This window comes from Callithrix jacchus, chromosome 22 (assembly GCF_049354715.1).
Source record: "Callithrix jacchus isolate 240 chromosome 22, calJac240_pri, whole genome shotgun sequence".
Taxonomy (NCBI): domain Eukaryota; kingdom Metazoa; phylum Chordata; class Mammalia; order Primates; family Cebidae; genus Callithrix; species Callithrix jacchus.
The window spans coordinates 44,337,499-44,359,116 of NC_133523.1; the positions used below are offsets into that span (position 1 = coordinate 44,337,499).

The 21,618-nt window shown below is 55.8% G+C and overlaps 1 protein-coding gene across 7 annotated transcripts in view; it reads right to left on the reverse strand.

The window, feature by feature from the left end:
* Positions 1-21,618, reverse strand: part of SHANK1 (SH3 and multiple ankyrin repeat domains 1) — a 59,677-nt gene that overhangs the window by 36,003 nt on the left and 2,056 nt on the right. For 4 of the 7 annotated variants that reach the window (XR_008478708.2, XM_078359530.1, XM_054250367.2 and 1 more), the window contains exons 1-14: positions 20,552-20,847; positions 20,145-20,348; positions 19,525-19,596; positions 18,029-18,137; positions 17,564-17,715; positions 15,719-15,886; positions 15,123-15,239; positions 9,076-9,153; positions 8,779-8,845; positions 8,165-8,495; positions 7,126-7,319; positions 2,346-2,459; positions 2,109-2,184; positions 1,611-1,637 (exon numbers count right to left, since the gene is read on the reverse strand). Coding sequence is in view for 6 of the 7 variants with exons in the window: in XM_078359530.1 (XP_078215656.1) it covers positions 1,611-1,637; positions 2,109-2,184; positions 2,346-2,459; positions 7,126-7,319; positions 8,165-8,495; positions 8,779-8,845; positions 9,076-9,153; positions 15,123-15,239; positions 15,719-15,886; positions 17,564-17,715; positions 18,029-18,137; positions 19,525-19,596; positions 20,145-20,348; positions 20,552-20,806 (1,964 nt within the window). In the remaining variant the exon portion in view is untranslated. Of the gene's footprint in view, positions 1-1,610; positions 1,638-2,108; positions 2,185-2,345; positions 2,460-7,125; positions 7,320-8,164; positions 8,496-8,778; positions 8,846-9,075; positions 9,154-15,122; positions 15,240-15,718; positions 15,887-17,563; positions 17,716-18,028; positions 18,138-19,524; positions 19,597-20,144; positions 20,349-20,551; positions 20,850-21,618 lie in introns of those variants that run through there. The other 3 variants (XM_078359531.1, XM_035286730.3, XM_035286729.3) reach the window with 2 other exon arrangements.

Here is a 21,618-nt window from a genome sequence, read left to right on the forward strand (position 1 = left end):
GGAGGGGAACGCGGGGCCCCCTTGGCGGGAGAAGGGGGAGGGGCAAGGCTAGGAGGGGGGAGGAGAAGGGGGAGGCACTTCCGGTCTGAGCCCCCCCTTAACCCCCCTCCCCCCTCCAGAGCCCTCCCGCGCAGGTGCAGAGCGAGAGAGCGCGGGGAGAGGGACGCACAACATCACACAAGATGCCTCGCAGCCGCGTGCACGGACGCGCGGACGGAGCCCCGCTTCCCGGGCAGGAACACCGCGGGTGAGAGAGGCCCCAGGCAGGGACGCGCAGCCCACCACCACAGACCAACACACAACGCACCTCGACACAGTTGGAAAGGCACGCCAGGCCATTCAGACTGGGCCCCCAAGGCGGTGAGCGACACCCCTCCTCCACCAGAGAAGCCCAGGCGGAGGGGCGAACACACCACCACGGCTCCGCGAAAGAGCGTGGCCCCGCGAGGGCGTCACACGCCAGGAGGGGGGACACACGGAAGGATCTCCCATCTCCGGCAGGGGCCCACCACAAGGCACAGGCCAGACCAGCACAGACAGGGTCCAGGAGCAGCGGGGAGGCAGGAGGAGGGGAGGCTCAGATGCACCACACACAGAGCAGCACGTGGGAGCCAGCGAGAGGCACGGAGGAGTAGGAGAGGAAGCCCATTGACAAGACAGAGTAGGAGATGGGACCACCCTCATTCAGCTGGTAGAGCAAGTGACCCCCACTGAGGAGGCCAAGGAGAGACCCAGAGAGACGCTGGTACACAAGAAGCAAAGGCTGACATGGAAGCTCGGGGTGGGGATGTACCCCAATACTCACCCAGTGCCCAGAGTCGGAGACGTGCCAGGCAAACACGCACAACGGTCAAGCGCCTCAGACACTCAGAGCGCAGGGTGGCACCCCAGCCCCACCCTCTCTCCCCATGTTGCCATTTCTCTGTCTCCCCCATCCCTGACCCATCCCCACTGGCCAGAACACAGACACGTAGGTTTGGACACATTTAATGGAAGGATGCTACGCACAAGGGGACCCTTCCTTGGATTGGAGGGAGCATCGGAGGAGAGTATCCTATTTTAGACACCAAATTATGACCCTCCCTCCCCCACAGCCCTGTCCTTCTGGAGGCCCAAGCCCTGGAATCCTCCCCTCCTCTGCCCTTCCCTCCCCCAACATCCCAGGTCCTGAATCTCAGATCAATCAGACAGACACACATGCATGCACACACGTTCCTGTGCCAGTGCACACGCACAGTGACATGCACAGAGAGGGACAGATGTGTGCAGAGACCCACCTGTCCGTGTGTGTAAGCAGACTCACTGACATGCCCTGCAGTGCTTGCCCACAGATTCAGAGAGGCACAGATGTGCAGAGCCAGCCCACAGTCATCATAGCCACAAAGGCACCGGTATGTACAGAGCAGGGCAGACCCTCCAACCCCGGGCATAGGTACATGTACATCCAGGCCACACATGCACACAGATGCATGTCATGCACACCTACAGAGACACACGTTCACACACCAGGAAACCTCAGCTCTGATCGTGCACACACATGTTCATACACCCCCCCAGGCACCCCGTCTTTCCCTCCTGACCCCATCCCCTCCCTGCCCCTCCCCTCTCACCTCCCTGGGCCAATCCCATCGATTAAGCTTCCGAAGCAAGTCAGCCAGCAGCCAGGGAGGGGAAAGGTGTCAGTGCACCCCTCTCCTCACCCCCATCCCACCCAGCCCTGACTGCGCCCTCCCCACGCCAGTGCATGGGACACACACACTCCCACTGCACGAGACTGCACAGAGATGGGGCGCAAGAAGGAGACAAGGGCCTCCAGCCAGCCGGGCATAAGAACTCCCCAGGTCCCTAGGCGTCCCCACACTGCTCTGGCCACTCCATTGGTCTCTGGCAACCCCAGAGCTGGGCAGTCTTAGTGGCTGTGGAAGATGGTTTGGGGTTGGGTTGGGCTATGCTGTCTGAAGCTAATTCTGGCTTCTCCCACCCCTGGATTAAATTTTAGAAGGAACAGATTAGAAAGGGGCCTTAGAGGTAATGGAAATATTTAAAGGCATAAATTGTGAAGGGAACTTGGGGTGAGGGGGGTCACCCACGGGTGTAAGGACATTTACCTTGGGGCATCAAAGCTGTCGTAGGAGCCCACGGTATAATGCCGGAAGAGTCTCTTTGCCTTGTCACTGCGGCTTTCTGCAGGGAGACAACAGACAACCTTGGACTCTTGTGGAAACCACAAGCCCAACCCCAAGTCTTCCCATCTACCTCCCAGCACCCACCCCCATCAAGAAAGGGAAAGGTGTGAACATGGGAATCCTAGGGTCCACTGAGCACAGCTGGAGGTTCTGCATTACCTTGCTTGCTCTCCTGAGAGCGATTGGCCACCTCTTCCAGGCAGTCAGAGGGGAACCAGCCAACACGACCTTTGACCTGGCCTTCCCAGAAGCCTCCTTCCCCGATGCTAAGTACTGGTTGGGGAACAGGGACACAGATACATTTCTGCATTTCTGTGCTGCCCCTCAGCCGGCAACACACTCAACTTACAGCCTTCCCCAGTTACCAGCTCCTGGCCAAGGGCATCCTTGATAAATGTCTGAGGAAGGGGCGAGGAGCTTGGGAGAGAACGAAATCATGTCATTCTTGCCTTCTAGCTTCTGGATCCAGTGGGGATCAGAGGCACTGGGGAAGAGGGGTGTGTTCCATGACATGGTCTTCCCGGATTAGGGGCAGGTCCACGACTGGTCCTCGTCTCCCCTGGCAACTGGTCACAGCTCAGTTGTGTCATTCCCCTACACCCTCCTAGGCTCCGTGGACTTAGATCACCGGTGGAGGGACAAGCTCTACCTTACCCCCTCACCACTGTCCCCACCACCTCCCAAAGTCTCCTTGCCACTTATTGTCCTTTGTCCCCAGACCCCTCTGTTTCTCTTTGCCTCTCTTGGCTCTAGAAGGGAGAAGAGATTAGAATCACCTGTTTCCTTCTCTCCCTCTCCCCTAATGGAAGCTGCTTCCCCCTGCCCAACCTCCCAGGTTCTACCGCTTCCCCATTTAGCAGACATCACTGACCGCCTGTTACGTGCCTGGTGCCGAAGTACAGAGATGCATGACAAGAACAGCTCATGTTTATCTAGCTCTCACCCGGGCCAGGACCCTAAGAGGGGGCACTTTCATTACCCCCTTTTACTCATAGGAACACTGAGGCTTGGAGAGCCAAGATCATTTGCTGAAGGTTACAAGGCTAGTAACTGACAGATCTGGATTTGAACACAGCTCAGTCTGCTTCCAGGGGTCATGCTTTCAGTCACTCAGGAGCTGTTACCTCTCCATCACAGAGCTTTGCTGCACGACAATGGCACCAGTGACAACACATTGTCTTCCATTTCCTCGGTGTTTTTCATGACTCTGCCCCCATTCGGCCCTTCACATATTTTCCTTCCTCATTCAACCCTTCCTTACACCTTCCTAGGTAACGACTGTGTTTCCACTTTATAGACGAAGCTGAGGCAAATGTGGAGAAAACCCCTGCCTGGAGATGGCTCCAGCTGTGCTAGGGGTTGAGTTGGGGCCATCAGATGTGTTCCCTTCTACAAACTGCCTCCCTTGAGAGCCTCTGGGGAGACCAAATGAGGGGAAGCTGAAAGTAATGGAAGAGAGCGGGAGATGAGGTGTTGAGGGAACTGGGTTCTTGTCTGGTTCTGCCATGCCAGGTCTTGTGATCAATCATTTGTTCACTGAAAAAAATACTTATTTAGTACCAGTCATGAGTCAGGTGCCAGGGTAGACCCTGTTGAATAAATCAATGTTCCTTCCTTTGAGAAGCTTCCAAACCAGCAGCCAGCAGGGGCATGACTGTACAAGTGACTGCATGATTGGGAGTTGGGGTCAGAGCGCAAAAGAAAAGAAGAGGGTGTTTGGAGAGAAACCGGATGGGGGTGTAACTTACATATGGCAAAGGGGTCCAGGGAGGAGTCCCTGGGTGCTGACACATAGGCTGAGACCTGAAGGTCCTAGGAGCTGGGAAGGCAAAGAGAGCGTGGAAGAGTTTTCCAGGCAGAAGGAACAGCATGTTTGAAGGCTTTGGTGTGTAAGAAGGCTTGGGGCACTGGAGGCTTGAGGGGGCTTGGAGGATTGGAGGGCTCAGGGATTTGGGGGGATGGAGGGCTTGGACATTGTATGATTGGAGGGTTTGGGGCATTGGGGGAATGGAGGGCTTGGGGTATTGTGGGATTGGAGGGCTGAGGGCATTAGATGATTGGAGTGCTCAGGGAGTTGGGGCATTGGAGGGCTCGGGCACTAAAGATTGGAGGGTTTGGGGTATTGGGGGAATGAAGGGCTCAGGGCATTGGGGGATTGGAGGGCTCGGGTATTGGAGGATTAGAGGGCTCAGGGCATTGGAGGATTGGAGGGTTTGGGGGATTGGAGGGCTCAGGGTATTGGGGGAATGGAGGGCTCGGGGTATTGGAGGATTGGAGGGTTTGGGGTATAGAAGGATTGGAGGGCTCAGGGCATTGGAGGATTGGAGGACTAGGGGCATTGGGGGATTGGAAGACTTGGGGCATTGGAGGTTTGGAGAACTTGGGGCATTGGGGGGTTGGAGGACTTGGGGCATTGGGGGTTTGGAGAACTTGGGGCATTGGGGGGTTGGAGGACTTGGGGCATTGGGGGTTTGGAGAACTTGGGGCATTGGGGGGTTGGAGAACTTGAGGCATTGGGGGTTTGGAGGACTTGGGGCATTGGAGGGTTGGAGGGCTTAGGCATTGAGGGATTGGAGGACTTGGGGCATTGGGGGATTGGAGGGCTTCGGCATTGGGGGGTTGGAGGACTTGGGGCATTGGGGGTTTGGAGGACTTGGGATATTGGAGGGGTGGAGGGCTTAGGCATTGAGGGATTGGAGGACTTGGGCATTGGGGGATTGGAGGGCTCGGGCATTGGAGGGTTGGAGGACTCGGGGCATTGGGGGGGTTGGAGGACTCGGGGCATTGGGGGTTTGGAGAACTTGAGGCATTGGGGGTTTGGAGAACTTGAGGCATTGGGGGTTTGGAGGACTCGGGGCATTAGGGGTTTGGAGAACTCGGGGCATTGGGGGATTGGAGGGCTTGGGGTATTGGGGGAATTGGAGGGCTTGGGCATTGAAGGATTGGGGGGTTTGGGCATTGGGTAATGGAGGACTTGTACCATTGGAGGATTGGAGAGAAGGACGAGGTCCCTGGAACCTGGTGGATGAAGGGAAGAGTCACATGAGATGAGGTTGGTGAGATGGGCAGGGAGGCAGCTTGGAGGCCAAGTTAAGGCTTTAGGCTTTGATTCTGAGAGTAGAGGGATTCTGCTACCTCATTGGGCTGTGTGAAGCTTGGTGACATCGTGGATGTGGGCATGCTTTGAGGCAATTAAGTCCCTTTTAATGGAAGATGAGGATATAAAACAGAAGGCAATGTGTTCTCTCCCTGCATTGAAGCCTTGAGTGTGTAGCTCAGCAAGATACTGCCCATGGTCCTCCGCCTGCCTGGAAGGGCCTTTACCTCTGGCCTCAGCTCACCATGCTTTTCTCCCATCAACCCCCACCCCACGTGCCTACATCCCAGGCGGCTGGCCCTGAAGAAGCTGCACCTGGCCCCCACAGTGGCTCCTGAATTTGATCATTCATTCACTCAGTATTTGTGTATTGAAACCTCCTGTAGGTTGGGTCATTAAACTGAGCACTAGAGACCCAGAGACCATTGACTTATGACCTCACCTCCAGGAACTCAGGCTATGGGAAGAGAGACTACAAAACACTGCCTGCCTGTTGCTCTGATCCCTGAATACCCTCCAAGGCCTCGCTCAAGTTCACCTTCTATGATAGGACCCTCCTTGCTTATCCAGGGGCCTGAGTCTCTGTCCTCTAAATGCCTAAAATAGGGGCCACTTAGGAAAATGATGGCTTTTTCTTTTTTGAGATGGAGTTACACTCTTATCACCCAGGCTGGAGTGCAGTGGCACAATCTTGGCTCACGGCAGCCTCCCCCTCCTGGGTTCAAGCTATTCTCCTGCCTCGGCCTCCCAAGTAGCTGGGATTATAGGTACACACCACCACACCTGGCTATTTTTATTTTTTGTATTTTCAATAGAGATGGGGAATCACCATGTTGGCCAGGCTGATCTCGAACTCCTGATCTCAGGTGAGCCACCGCCTTGGCCTCCCAGTGTTGGGATTACAGGCATGAGCTACCTTGCCTGGCCAAATGATGACTCTTATATGGCACTTGTTATGTAGGAAACATTGGTCTAAGTGCTTCACAGCACTGACTCCTCTAATCCTCATAGGGTCCCATTTTACAGATGAAGAAACTGAGGCCCAGAGAAATCATGTGGTCGAGGTCACCCTGCTAAGAAGTGGTAGGGTCAGGATTGGAACCCAAGCCGCTTGGCTCTCAACCTCTATACTGCTCGGATCCTGGGCGGCCTAGAGTCTGGCAAAGAATTATTCTGCCTCATATTAACAGCCACACCTGCTGCACGTGGTAGTCTCTAAAGCATCCTTCTATCCAAGAACACGTCAGCAGCCCTGCAAAGCCTCCAAGCAGGGGCAACTGGCATCACTTTCCAGATGATGGAAAAACCAAAGGGAGATGAACCCCGATAACAGTGGCCACTGTTTTTCGAGCCCTCGCCACGACCCATCTCTCAGTTGAGGACCCCTGGGCAGATGCAGGAGGCAAAGTTAAGGCTGCTCAGCCTCAGGCTCCACACCAGGTGGCAGGAAGGACTGTGGGCTTGGCCTGAGGGCCTTGAGCAAGTGGCTTCACCTGTGTGCGGCTCTGTTCCTTCAACTATGCAATGGGGCCTGTGACCCCCTCCCCAGAAAGGGCCATCAGGAGTCTAATGAGACGATTTGGTGGAACGTTCCAGTCATGCCCTGCACACAGCGTCGGCGCCCCACAGATGCTCACGACTCCTTTGCCTCAGTGCTGCCACCTGACAGGGGCTTCTTAGCTACACTCTACGCTCCTCCAAGGCTCAAGAGGCATCCCGGGGCTCTCTGAGTTCTCCAGAGTGCATGAGGTACTCCAGGTGCCCAAGAATGGTCTGCTCTCTGCTCTACCTCCTCCCTGATCGCCCCTACAGCCCAGACCTCCCTGCTTCCACCCAGCCTACCTTTGATCTTCTCGCCCTTGCTCAGGGAAATCTCCCCCTCGGCTTGGGCCTGGTACGATTTCACAGCCATGAAGGATCGTCCGGGTACCGCTGAGTAGAGCTTCCTCCGCCTCCCGCGGCTGCCCAGGGAGCCCCCAGGGCCCCCTGAGCCCCCTGTGCCCCCAGCTGGCCCTTCCCGGGGTGTCCCACTGGAGCTGCATACACAGAGGGCATGAAAGGTAGGGGAGGGTGGAGAGAAGGGACACTTCTAGGAGGACAGAGGTCCTTGGGTGGGGGAGGATGGAGCATCAGGGTGGGGGATAGGGGTTTCCCAGCACTGGCATCCTCAGGGAAAGAGGCCATTTGGGGGCTCCCTCTGCCTGCCCACAGCTGCCCCCTCAGCCCCCTCTCCTGCCTCCTGGCTTCCGGCTCTGCCCCTCCCACGGTCCTGTGCGCACCGCCTGATTCAGCTTCCTGAGGCTGAGCTGGGACTGTGTCATCCCTCTGCTCACGAGCCTTCCGCGACTCCCGGCTTCCTCCTGGGTCAGCTCCAACTCCTCTGCCCGCTGTTGCCAGCCTCTCCCCCACTTCCTTGGGACTCGCCTGCCTGGCTTCCACCTTCCTATCACCCTCCTCTAGCCAGGTCAGCCACCTGACCCCAGAATGTCCCCCACCCCCTCCTCATCCTCCCTTCAGCATGACCTCTATCTGCCCGCCACCGCCAAGTCCCTGCCACCAGCCCTCATCCTCTTCCTGCTCAGCTTCCTCCACCTCACTCTGTCATTCTGTCTGTCCTCAAGGGCTGGGGCCTATGTTTATTTGGGGTACCCCCCGTCTTGGGCCCCTGTCGTGGAGCAGACACCCAGCTAACGTGGTGCTCTGGAGATGGAGTTGGGACAGTACCTCCCAAGGACCTTACTTTACCCCAGAGTGACACTAGGGACTTGGATGGATGGGGACACAGGGAGGAAGGCAGCTGGGCTGGCCTTGGGAGAAGCCACTGATTGGGGAGGAGATTCAATGGGGCTGGGAACTGTGGTGCCAGGGCAGCCTCCCCTACCTGGGCCGGCCTCGGGGCTGCCTCTTGGCGTCCTCAGGGTGCCTCCCTCTGGATGGAGAGCGGGCACGGGCACCCCGGGGGCTGCTGGCACTTCGGAGGGTCCCGCTGCTGAGCTTGGTGGTCGGGGCTGAGGGCTGTGACTGGCCCTGGGACCCTGAGGTAGGGCCAGGGGCCCCAGAGGATGAGGCCCCCGGGGCAGAGAATACCATCCAGTCGGGCAGGGCCATGCTGGTGTCACTGTTGGCTCTCAACAGCGCCGGGGGCACCGTCAGCCCTGTGCCCGGGGGTCCCCGTCGACGGGCCGCGTACTTCGGGGACTCCTGGAAGGGCACTGAGAGGGCACAGTGGTGGCAGGGGCATACGGGAGGAGGAGAAAGGGCAGGCAGGGGCCATGCAGGGATAAGAGATGGTGGGAGAGAGGTATGAGGGGGAGAGACAGGGATGAGAAAGGGTGGGGGGCCTGGAACTGCCCACCACCACCCAGACGTTTTGGGTTCTCTAGGGTTTTCTCCATCAGATCCCAGCCCCCATATCCAGTCCCCCAACTGTCCATCCCACCATGAACTCCCAGCTGCCCCAGGTTCTCTATGTAGCCCCAGCTCCCTGTCACTCACCCACATCCTGTTCTCGATGGTTTCGGATCAGCTCCCCCAGCTCAAAATTCCCAGCAATCACGGCCACCTGGAGAGAGGGGGTACAGGCAGGTAGGGGGGCAGGCAGCAGAGAGAGGGCAGGAAACATGGTGAGGCCCCCAGCCAACCCAAACCTTCCCCCCACGCCCTCCCTCTTATTCCAGCTCCCCCCACAACCTCTCCTTGCTTTCCTCATTGTCCCCTTCCTTATCCACTGGGTGTCACTGTCACCCTTTCCTCAGCCCCGGAAATGTCAGCACATCCCCTGCAGCCCCGGACCTGGAAGGGGGTCTGTCCGTTGTTATTCTTCACATCCTTGTCGGCCCCTCGATACAGGAGGATCCTGGCACAGGTCTCCTGTGGGTGATGGCCCGTGGTGCAGGACAGAGAAAAAAAAATTAAGGTCACCATGAGTGGATACGGGTATTACTCGTGGTGTGCCGCTGTGCAGGACATAGTTGGAACGTTTCACCAAATCATCTTATTAGACTCCCTGATGGCCCTTTCTGGGGAAGGGGGTCCTGGGCCCCATTGCATAGTTGAAGGAACAGAGCCCCACACAGGTGAAACCACTTGCCCAAGGCCCTTAGTTCGAGCTTGTGCTAAGATCCATAGGAATAAATACTCCACCCTAAACCTGCACCACTCAGGACAGCAGCCGCCTGCCAGGTATGGACCAGGAGCACTTTAGTTTAAATGTGGCCAGCCCAAACAGAGATGCACCATGCATGCAAAATACACGATGGATTTCAAGGATGCCATATGAAAACAAGAGAGAATTTAAATGTCTGTAGCCAGGCTCGGTGGCTCAAGCCTATAATCCTAGGACTTTGGGAGGCAATCCAGACCAGCCTGGGCAATATAGTGAGAACCCCCCCTCCCATGTCTACAAAAAGATCAACAGAAATTAGCCAGGCATGGTGGTGGGTGCCTGGATTCCCAGCTCCTTGGGAGGTTGAGATAGGGGGATCATTTGAACCCAGGAGTTTGAGGCTGCAGTGAACTGAGATCAAGCTTGGGTGACAGAGCAAGGCCCTGTCTCCCTCCATGGGAAAAAAAAGAGAAGTTGGGTGTGCCGACTGACACCTGTAATTCCAGCATTTTGGGAGGCTGAGGCAAGTGGATCACTTGAGCCAGGTATTCAAGACCAGCCTAGCCAACATGGTGAAACCCCATCTCTACCAAAAAATACAAAAATTAGCCAGGCGTGGTGGCAGGCGCCTGTAATCCCAGCTACTCAGGAGGCTGAGGTGGGACAATCGCCTGAACCCAGGAGTTGGAGGTTGCAGTGAGCTGAGATTACACCACTGAACTCCAGCTTGGGTGACAGAGTGAGACTCTGTCTCAAAAACAAAAACAAACAAACAAACAAAAAAACCTCTTATAATTTCTGCACTGATTCTACGTTGAAATGATATTTCGGATACACTATTATAAGTAGAATATGTTATTAAAATAAATGTCACCTAATTATTTTCCCCTTCTTTTTAACGTGGTCACTAGGATATTTGAGGGCGTTTAGGATATATGGCTCATGCTACATTCCACTGGACGTTGGGGCGGGATAATTAATTCTTGGTGATTCATTGGTTTATGAGGGGTGTTCTGAGTTGAGTAGCATCCCCCATTTCTACCACTAGATGTCAGTAGCACTCCCCTCCCCAGTCATGACAACCAAAAATGTCTCTCAACACTGCCAAGTGTCCCCTGGGCGGCAGAAGCTCCCGGGTTGAGAACCACAGGTCTAGACCTTCCAGAGGCTTATCATGCTACATGCCAGGCACTTGGCACTTTAAAGGCAAAAGCTCACTGAATTGCCCAGCAATTCCTGGAGATGGAAATTGTCTCTATTTTATAGAGGAGGAAACTAAGGCTTTTAAAAGAGCTCAAGGTGGGCCGGCGCGGTGGCTCACTCCTGTAATCCCAGCACTTTGGGAGGCTGAGGCGGGTGGATCACGAGGTCGGCAGATCGAGACCATCCTGGTCAACATGGTGAAACCCCGTCTCTACTAAAAATGACAAAAAATTAGCCGGGCACGGTGGTGTGTGCCTGTAATCCCAGCTACTCAGGAGGCTGAGGCAGGAGAATTGCCTGAACCCAGGGGGCGGAGGTTGCGGTGAGCCGAGATCGCGCCATTGCACTCCAGCCTGGGTAACAAGAGCGAAACTCTGTCTCAAAACAAAACAAAACAAAACAAAAAAAAACCCTGTCCTCTTCCTTGCTTTATTTATTTAATTTATTTTTTTTGAGATGGAGTTTGCCCAGGCTGGAGTACAGTGGTGTGATCTTGGCTCACTGCAACCTCCGCCTCCTGGGTTCAAGTGATTCTCCTGCCTCGGCCTCTCGAGTAGCTGAGGTTACAGGAGCCTGCCACTATGCCTGGCTAATTTTTGTATTTTTAGTAGAGGTGGGATTTCACCATGTTGGCCAGGCTGGTCTCGAATTCCCAAACTCAGCGGCCTCCCAAAGTGCTGGGATCACAGGACTGAGCCTCTGCGCCCAGCCCCTTGCTTTATTTTTTAATATGATACTGGTGTGTGTGCCAGGCACTCTAAGCCAATGTGGACTCATTTTCTTCATAACACCATCTCCCTGAAATTCCATTTTCTGTTATTTGTCCCATTAGTGTCTCTTCTACATCATAAATTGCACAGGGGATTCATTTTGCCTGTGGCACCCACCACCTGGATTCATGCTGGACCCACAAGAACTGTTTGGTAGGAGGGATGTCCTCTCCCTTTTGTCTTGGCCTGGCCAAACCCAACCTGGCCTCCAGCTCAACTCTACCCCAGTGCCCTCTGATGCTAATTTAACCAGCGTTCCCCAAGCACCTCCTTGATCTTACCCCTTCCACATGACATGTTACAGGACAGGCTCAGAGAGGGCAGACACTATGCCCAAGGCCACACAGCTGGTTAGTGGAACAGTTAGGATTCCAACCCGACCTTCTTTTTTACTTTTTGAGACTCTGTCCCCAGGCTGGAGTGGAGTGGCGCGGTATTGGCTCACTGCAGCCTCCGCTTCCTGGGCTCAAGTGATTCTCCTATGTACCTGGCCTTCTGATGCTGTGAATGGAGGACTCTGACCGCCCAAGTCACACATTAGGCAGCAGAGTTAGCCCAGTGTGTGTTCTGGGTGTGTGTGTGTGTGTGTGTGTGTGTGTGTGTGTGCATGTGAGTCTGCATGTGCCCGTGCTGGCCAACTAGACTGTTAACTGCTGCCATGTGTATTTTTGAATGTTTTCACACCCCCAACCCCCACCCTGGGGGCACAGGACCAGAGCACAGCCCCTGAGCTCACGTGCTCCTCAACCTACTCTTACAAAGCTGAGAAGGTGTGCAAGTCAGAGTTGACGGCTCCCTCCCCTGGGAGCCCAGAGAACCTGGAATTTAAAGGAATCCTAGCACTTATCTCATGCTGTCGCTGTGATTTGTTTACACGTCTGCCTCCTCACCAGACTGTGAACTCCCAGCCCCCCACCCCGCCCTCGCCCTCCCCAGGGCAGATGCTGCGTCTGATTCATCTCACATCCCCAGTGCCTGGTGCTGGGCACACAGTAGGTGCTCAAGAAATGTGCACAGAAAGAATGAGGATGGAAGATGTGGGGTTGAGTCAGTCAAAATTCATTTGTTCGAGTCATTCATTCATTCGTTGAGTCATTCACTCTGTTGAAATAAGCAAACACCTGTTGAATGCTCTGAGCCAGGCACTGTGCACAGTCTTGGTGGAAATCCAAGAGGACTAACCCATCATTCATCCACTCATTTTCATTCATTCATTCACTCACTCAACAAAGATGCATGTGGGTCTGCTCTATGCCAGGGCCCTGGAACAGAGCAAGTAATCAGACTCAACTTTCCCCCTTGAGGTGCTCACAGCCGAGACACAGATCTGACCTTCACCGCTAACGGCTAGACAGGCATGTCAGGAGGCCAAGGTGGCAGGGGCTGAGGAAAAACTGTCAGACTCAGCTCTGGCTCTTGGAAAGCTTAAAGCCTGGAAGGAAGACTGGTGGGGGCGGGCATGGAAATGGAAAAACAAGTTCTCATGTGTTATGCATCCATTTGTTAAGCCCATGGCAAAGGCAAGCATAACTATTAACCCATTGATCCTTTGGCAGGGCGGATATTAATTAATGACCCATTTCACAGCTGAGAAAGGAGACTACCAAGGAGGAGAAATTATTTGTTCATCAGTCCACTGAGCAAACTCTGCCTCCTGTCTCTCTCTTTTTTTTTCAGAGTCAGGGTTTCACTCTGTCACCCAGGCTATAGTGCAGTGGCATGATCATAACTCACTGTAGCCTCCACCTCCCAGGCTCAAGTGACCTTTCCAACTCAGCCTCCTGAGTAGCTGGGACTACAGGTGCACCCAATTGTGTCTGGCTAATTTTTGTATTTTTCTTTTTTTAGATGGAGTCTCGCTCTGTAGCCCAGGCTAGAGTGCAGTGGCGCGATCTCAGCTTACTGCAACCTCCAACTCCCGGGTTCAAGCGATTCTCCTGCCTCAGCCTCCCAAGTAGCAAGTGCATACCACCATGCCCAGCTCATTTTTGTAGTTTTAGTAGAGACGGGGTTTCACCATGTTGACCAGGATGGTCTCAATCTTTTGACCTCATGATCCACCCACCTCAGCCTCCCGAAGTGCTGGGATTACAGGTATGAGCCACCATGCCCGGCCAATTTTTGTATTTTTCATAGAGGTCAGGTTTTCCCATGTTGCCCAGGCTGGTCTTGAATTCCTGGGCTCAAGCCATCCTCCCGCCTCAGCCTCCCAAAGTATTGGGATACAGGCATGAGCCACCGTGTCTGGCCTAATTCTCTAAACTAAAATTTATCTGTTTATCCAAATGGTACAGTTTCTGTCTCTCGACTGGACGCTGACTGACACTGGTGATGATAACAATGACAATTATTATTCTGATGGCTGCCTTCCAGGGATGAGCATTTAATATACACGATGGCTCATCCTCTTCAATAAAAGCTGGTGTTATTCCCATTTCAGGAAGAAGGATGGCGCCTTGAAGAGGGGGAGGGACTTGTTTGCCCCCCCCACATCTGCCTGTGGGGCTGGGGCTTCTTCCCCCTCAGGAGCACGAGGGCCTGGGAGTCAGAGGATTGGTTTCGAGGCCTGTGTCGCAGAGCAGGAGAGGCAGAAGCATGCAGGGAGAGAAGTGCCGGCACCATGTTGGTTCAGTTTGACAAACACTGAGTCTTCCCTGGGCTCCAGGCATACTGCTGGCTGCCACGAGGCGGCACGTGGCCACCCGCCAAATCCCCAGCACTGCAAGTTCTGCCGAGCAGAGGGGGCCGAGGGCTGTTTTGGAAGACTTCCTGGAGGAAGGGGGCTGACATACAAGCTCTGTCATGCTAGCCCCTGTCCCTCTAGGTAACCCCCAGCATCCCTTCAAGGGCAGGGAGCATCAAGAAACAGGTGGGGAGACTGAGGCTTCCCATGGGGCTGATCTGCCCAGGATCACCTGCAGCTTGGGTGGCTGAAGTGCCAGAGGTCATGACATTGAAAGCCCCAGCTCTTGCCAACCAGCTCTCATGAGACCCCCTGCCTACTCTGTACCTCTCCTCTCCCAGGGACTCCAGAAATGGGGATGTCCTCCCCGTCTCCTTTCAGCACTCCCTTCCTGCTCAGGGACCCAGGTTGTCAGAAACCCCAAGGTCCTGAATTGCTAAAACTCCTGTCCCACTCTCATTCCCTTCAGGGGCCGCAGGGGCTGCACACTGGCCTTCCCCTGTGCCCTGCCCTGCTGACACGTGGCACCTGCACACATCACTGGCTGAATGAAGACACGTGAGAACTGAGGACCCACAGCCCCTTTTCTGCTGGCTTTCTGGACAGGCCACGCCCCTGCCCTGGAGCACCCCTTTTATCCTTTTCTACTCCTGCTAATCTTAACATTGGGGGCACCTCTTCCAGGAAGCCACCTCTACCCCCAGCCACTCCACCCAAGCCCAGTCCCAGATGTGGGCTCCCACAGGGACCTGGATTCCCTGTGACTTTGCTCTGAGCACTCTGGATTGCAGCAGCAAACTATGTCATCTGCCCTATGCTAGGCCACAAGCTCAACACTTTGTCCCCATTACCCAGCTCTGGGCCTGACACAGAGAAGGAGCTCAGTAAATATCTGTTGGATGGATGGATGGATGGATGGATGGATGGATGGAGGAATGAATGAATGACTGGATAAAGGGTGGAAATAGTGAAGAAGTGAAGGATGCAGAGTGCAGTCAAGAGGAGTTCCTGAGCTTGGCCCTGGGGGAGGCGACTGTGGGGGGTGTGAGGGGCCTGGGGTGGCCGCTGCTAGGCAGACCTTATTGTAGAGGGCGCAGATGTGCAGAGCCGTGTTCCCCGAGGCGTTCTGGGCTCCAGGCTCAGCCCCGTAGAAGAGCAGGTGCTCCAGGTGCTGAGAATGACCCCGCTGGCAGGCCTGGGCAGGACAGGGAGCGACGGGCATGGATCAGACCCAGGCTGGATTCCGCCCAGGCTGCTCTCCCTCTGGGCCAAGAGTCTGTCTGTGACCTGTGTTCTGGCCTTCTGATGCTAGCATTCACTGCATCCACCTCCCCATCACCTTTTAGCCCCACTTCCTGCTGAGGGGCCTGGGCTGTCAGCGTTACAACCCAAATGTCCAGTCATTCCAAGCCCCAGGTGTCTGGTCTACCTCCTTAAGAGGGCCAAGAGGCCAGCCCATCGCTCTCAGGGATCAAGGCGCCTGGTTCCCCAGCCCCTGCTCCCTTGGGGTCTTCATGACTTCATCACCCATCTTTTCCTCTTTGGGGACCATGCTATCTTCACCCCCAAGCTCTGTGAGGAGCCTGGCCTCTGGTTCCCAGCCCCAGCCCCTTGGATGCCTTAGGGACCCGGTCCCCCACCCCAGCCCTTCATGGCATAGCCCTTCAGGAGCACCTGGTGAATCTCCTGCCAGCCGTTCTCATCAGCTATGCCCAGCTGGGCCCTGTTGTACAGCAGCAGCTCACAGCATCGGGGGTCACCACCCACCATAGCCGTGTGGAACAAGGGGGTCAGACCCCGGCGGTCCTTATAGTTGGGGGAACCCCCAAGGTCCAGGAGCGCCTAGGAATGAAGAGAGAGCCCAGTAGAAAAACACAGGTGACCGTCACACATTAACCAACTCATTCTGAAGGGCCAGAGGGACTTGGCAGTCCTGGGTGAACCAAGTGGCCAAGGCCAGTCTCAGTTCCGCCATGATGCCCTTGTGCGACCTTGAGCCCGGCCCTTTCCCTCCCTGGACCACTCTGATCCTCTGTGAACAATGTGGGACTTGGTAGGTGCCTCCAGAGGACTCTGGCACTCTGACACCCTGCCCAGCCTTTCCCCAAGGGGGCAACCTTGGATGAGCCATTGAGGGATACTAGGGGCCACAGCACCCACCCATTCCACCTAGTACAGGTGGGTTGTGGGGACAAATGAGAGGACAGAGTCTGGATGCAGGAGGGTCCCTGGCCAAGTGGGAGGTGTTATTAGGTCCAGGATCTCAAAGAAGGGGCACAGCAGGAAGCCAGGGGACAGATAAATAAGCTTGGGAAAGGGCAAGGATCAGGTCAGCCTCCTTGGGGCTGGAGGCCACTTCCTGCCCCCACTTGAAGGACAGCTCCGGGTGTGGAAGGCTGGCGATAATGAGCATTAATAGGAGAAAATGTTGGCAGCAACCTTGTGTGAGGACAGCCTGGAGCAGAGCTGTCCAACAGAACGTTCCGCCATCATGGGGATGGTGCACAGCTCCCCGCCCTATGTGGTGGCCACGAGTGGGCCCTGAGCACTTGAATGTGGCTAGTGAGCCTCAGGAACTGAAACTTTTTTACTTCATTCTAATTAATTTAAATTTAAACAGCCCCAGGTGGCCAGTGGCTACTGGCTTGAATAGGTCTGGGGGCTGGGAGGGGTGTGCATGAGCAGGATGGGGGTTTGGGGGTGAGTGGGAATGGGGGGGTACATGAAGAGGGTCTGCTAATTCTAGGGGTATACTGCAGCTCCTTGTGGCTGGTGTCTGACTGCATTAGGGGCTCTTCAGGAAAGAATTTGAGGGAGAGAAGGGAGGGGCTGTTTAGCTGGAGCATCTGTGCATTGGGGTGCTTCTCAATGGCTGTTTTTGGGGGCAGCCCATCCTGACCTGTGTATGAAGAGGAATCAAGTGTCCTGGCGGGGGCAGGGGGAGAAGAAGAGTATTTTAAAATTAGACTGTGCAGCTGACGCTGTGTATGTATTTTGTGGGTGTATGGGTTTGTCTATTTGGGAAAGTGCATTTGAGGCTGTGTACGTGGGGAAGGGGCTGTATTTGGATGTGAGAGAGGACGGAGTGGAGCTGGTGCAGGGCTGGGTTTGGAAAGGTAGCTGGAGGGCTCCTTTCAGGGTATATGCGGAGGGGCTCTACCTGGAGGCATAGCAGGGAGCTCACTTCATAGTCTAAGGAAGGAGAAGGGTTTACACCTTGGGGAGACAGAGGCAGGTTTGGTATTGAGCTGGGTCACTGGGGATGGAGACATTCGGGGTGTTTAGGGGAGGAGGCTGTGCCTGGGGAATGCGTAATGTCAGCTGTAGCCCAGGTGGGTGCACCCAGGGGGCCTGACAACAGTGACAATAGGAGCTGCCTGTCAGTCTATGGAAAGGGGCTTTGTACTGGGGACATGAGAGGGCCTATTTTTAACAGAAACCAAAGAACCCAGGTTTGAGAAAGAACAAAGGGAAAAGGAGAGAGCCCCAGGACCGGGGCGGGGTACCCCACAGCCTCACCGTGAGTGCCAGGCAGTGTCGGGCACAGGCGGCCTTATGCAGCGCTGTCATGCCATCCCGGGCCCGGAAGTCAATGTGGGCTCCACCCAGGCACAGGGTTCGAATCACCTCTACGGAGCCTTCGGTCTGGGCCGCCAGTGTCAAAGGGGTCTCTGCAGGGCAGGAAAAGCTGGTCACACGGAGCCCGTTCTCTCCTCCATCCCTGCCCATTTTCTAGGCTCTGGAGCTCTCCACCCCACAGCCTCTGGCCCTGCAGCCTGCCCCTCGGGACGGTGGCATGTTTGGGAGACACCCAAACAAGGAACACGGAGATGGGGGTGTCACGGGCAGAGCATCCGGCCTGGGGTGTCCCCAGGGAAACCACAGAGAGTTGGATCAGTCAGGAATGGATCTGAATGCAGATGGCAGCCCTGCTCCCCAGCCCTGACCTGGCCCCAAGGTCCTCCTGCTGTGTGCCCTCCCTACCTCCCGAATCTGAGTCATGGTAATTGGGGTCCAGCCCCTTGTCCAGCAGCCGCGCCACCTTGTCAGATGTCCCGAGCTGCACATACTCCAGGAACTTCTTCAACCCCGTCTGAGCCACGGGCAAAAAGAGAGAAGACAGGACAGTCAGGAGCAGGGAGGAGAAGCAGGGTCCTTGAGCAAGGCCGTCCAGTGAAAATACACGTGGTGTCATGTACACCATTAAAAACTGTCTAGCAGCCTCCTTTACAGAGAAAGCACCCAGCCCTTTGGGAGGCCGAGGCCGGCGGATCACTTGGGCCCAGGAGTTTGAGACCAGCCTGAGCAACAAAGTGAGACCCCTCCTCCCAGTCTCTACAAAAAATGCAAAAAACTAGCCAGGTGTGGTGGCACACGCCTGTAGTCCTAGCTACTCGGGAGGCTGAGCTGGAAGGATCCTTTGAACCCTGAAAGGTTGAGGCTGCAGTGAGCCATGATTGCACTACCGCACTGGAGCCCAGGGGACAGAGCAAGATCCTGTCAAAATAAAAAATAAAAAAAAAAAAGAAAGCAGGGTGGGGGTGAACTGTTAATCGTGTTGAAATTCATTTTAATGATATATATTCTTTAACTGACATAGCCACAATGTTATTGTTTCAACAGACAATTGAGATAAAAATTACTAATGAGATTATTTAACTTTTCTTTTTTTGATACTAAGTTTTTGAAACCCAGTGTGTATTTCACACTCACAGCGCTTCTTAGTTGGGACCAACCACACTGAAAGCTCTCAGGAGCCACACTTGGCCAGTAGCTCCCAACGTGGATGGTGCAAGTCTGGAGGGATGGAACATTTCGGGGAGGAAAGAGTTCAATGCATGCTGTGGGCGGGAGAGGGCAGACAAGGAGGGATTGGGAGGTTTTCCTTCTCAAGCATCAAGAATCCTTCACTTCTGACCAAAGCAGTTCCCTGATTTCCTCCCAGCTCTCACCATCAGAGACACAGGGGAGATAGGGGCTGAGGACTAGAGGGCAAGGTACCAGGATAGATGTGGCTGGAAAAGGTGGGGGGTAATGCTTGGATTTCGCAGAGGTTCAGGCTATGAGGGTGGGGGAACTGCAGCCTGTCTGTGAGATAGCCTCTAGGCAGAAGGACCTTCAATATCAGGGTCCTAGGCCGAGGCGGGAAAGCAAAGAGGCCTTGGCTGAATGTGGAGAGAGTCAGGGGAAGAGAAAGGGGACTCAAAGGAGGCCAGGTGGGAATGATGCGACCCCAGGCAGAGGGATGAGGGACAAAAGAGGAAAGTAAGAAGGGGCTGTGATGGGGATGAGGGTATTTGGGGTTGTCTCAAATGTGGTACCGCATCCCAAGTTAAGTCAGGGGTGGAGCGGACTGCCAGAGGAATAGCGGGCTTGAGGAATGTGGAGTCTGTTGGCAAGAGGTGGGCAGAGAAGGTGTTTGGGCAGGGGGCTCCGGTGGTAGGGTCTACAAGGGACAGATGCCAGCAGGGTTCTCTCACCTTCGTGTGCAATTTGGCCAGCTGCTTCTCATCCAGGTTGGTCTGTTTGTAAACTCGGGTCTTGTATCGGAACTGAGGTCAGGGGTAGGGTAGTGGGAGAGACACAGAGACTTGGAATCAGGGGCCTGGGGAGGAGGCTTGGAGTAGGGGGAAGGTCTGATCCCCCTCTAATTCCCCAGTGGCGGGGGGAGCTCAGGGTAGGAGTGGAAACAGCCCTGGAACCTTGGTTTATTGGGCAGAGGGGAGGCAGTGGCTTTTCCGAGAGTGCTGGGCATCATGATATAGGTGCGCTGCAACCCCTGCCTTGAAGGAGGGGGAGTCTGGACCCCACAGGGAATGTTCTAGAGTGCCTCCTGTAATCGGGAATCCTCCCCCAATTTGACGGGCCAGCAGAAGCTCAGGGCACAGAGTGAATTGCTCAAGGCCACTTGGCTAGTCAGAAGTGGAACAGATGGTAATTTGCACTCAGGCCTCTCTGAGTTCCCTGTGCTGCTTAGGTCTGGACTAGCACACTGGGTGCCCCCTCGTTAAGGTTTCAAGTGTGTTAAAAAGTGGGTGGTAGACAGATGTATTTCAGGGCGTGCCTTCTCTTGTCAGTGGAGGAGTTGGGGAAGCCTCACCTCCAGGTAGGGGACCCCCTTCTCAAAAGACTGGGGGTACTCCCGAAGCAGCCTCTCCTCCTCCAGGAAGTTGGCGTCACGGCCGGAGGTGGCCGGCTGGAACAGGCCATAGTTGAGCACATCCTGCAGGCTCTCGCTCAGGGCACAGAGCACCTGCTGCTTGGCCGTCCAGATGGTGGCATCAGGGTTGAAGCGCAGGCATTTCTGGTGGGGGAGGAGACAGGGGATAGGGTGGGTCAGGGGCCAGAGAGGAGCCTCAGGTGGATTGGGAAGGGAGCTGGGAGCTGGGCGTGGGGGTGATTCCTCCGGGGATACCCAGCACCAGTGGCCTCCCCGTGTCAGTTGGGGCCCTGTACCCCCAGCTCCCCCGTCCCCCCTCTGCCGCCAGCCAGTGAGCAGGCACTCACTGTCTGGTGCAGGTCTGGGATGCCAATCCTGAAGACCATCATGCTGAAGTGGGCGTCGTCTGGGACTGACATTGAGCGGCCCTGAAGGCCTCTGACAGAGGCCAGGCTACCAGGTGCCCCACTGCCCCGGCCCCGGGTCCCCCGGGGGCCTTGACCTGGCCCGTCTGGGGAGCTGTCGGACTCTGAGCCCCCCTCGGGACACTCGCTGGCACTGTGGCGTTCCTCGTCCTCGCTTGTCGCGGGGCTGTGGGTCATCGTGGGGCCACGGGGCGACGGGGGACGGCAGCATCACAGGCGGCTGCGAGGGCCAAGGGCGGGCATCAGACTAGGAGATTGGGACCCCCTGGAGCCCAGGGGTGCTACTCAGTGGTCAAGTGGTCAAGGGCAGCCTCCCCCTACTGCCCAAGGCGGACAGAAAGGAGGCTGGGCACACCCTCTGCCTGCAGGGCCTCCCTTGCCGCCTCCTCCCACGCTGGCAAGCACACACCCCCATCCCTGACATGCTTCTGGCATGTGTCTCCTTCCCTGCCCTTGGCCCTGCTTGCAGCCCCCCACCCCCCCTGCGCCCCACTTTGCTGGTGACCCAGCGTGGCCGTGTCCCAGAAACCGCAGAATCACCACGGGAGCTACTGGCCCACTTTGCCAGGCCACAGAAAATGCAGCTAAAATTAGCTAAGGACAGACAGGTGGACAAACTGACAGGCATCCTGCCCTCCTGGCCCCAGCCTGGCCCCTCACCCAGGGCGTTGGTTGGGGGGGGCGGTGTTGGGGAGAAGCTGAGGCTGAGATGTAGTAAGGGGAGATGGAGGCGTGGTGAGCCTGGAGCGGGTGGAGCTGGTGACTTCACTTCAGTGTGGCTGACAACGTGTGGCATGCAGAGTAGTGCTGGGGAATTGGTTGTCACACGGGAGCAAGGGGCACTGAGATGGGGTGTCACGGGCAGAGCATCTGGCCCGGGGTGTCCCCAAGGGAACCATAAGAAGTGGCCTTTGGAGGTTGGGGCATCTGGAGGTGTGTGGGTGGGTGGGGAGGTTGGCCGGGGAGCACTGTCCTGGTGGCAGTGGTAT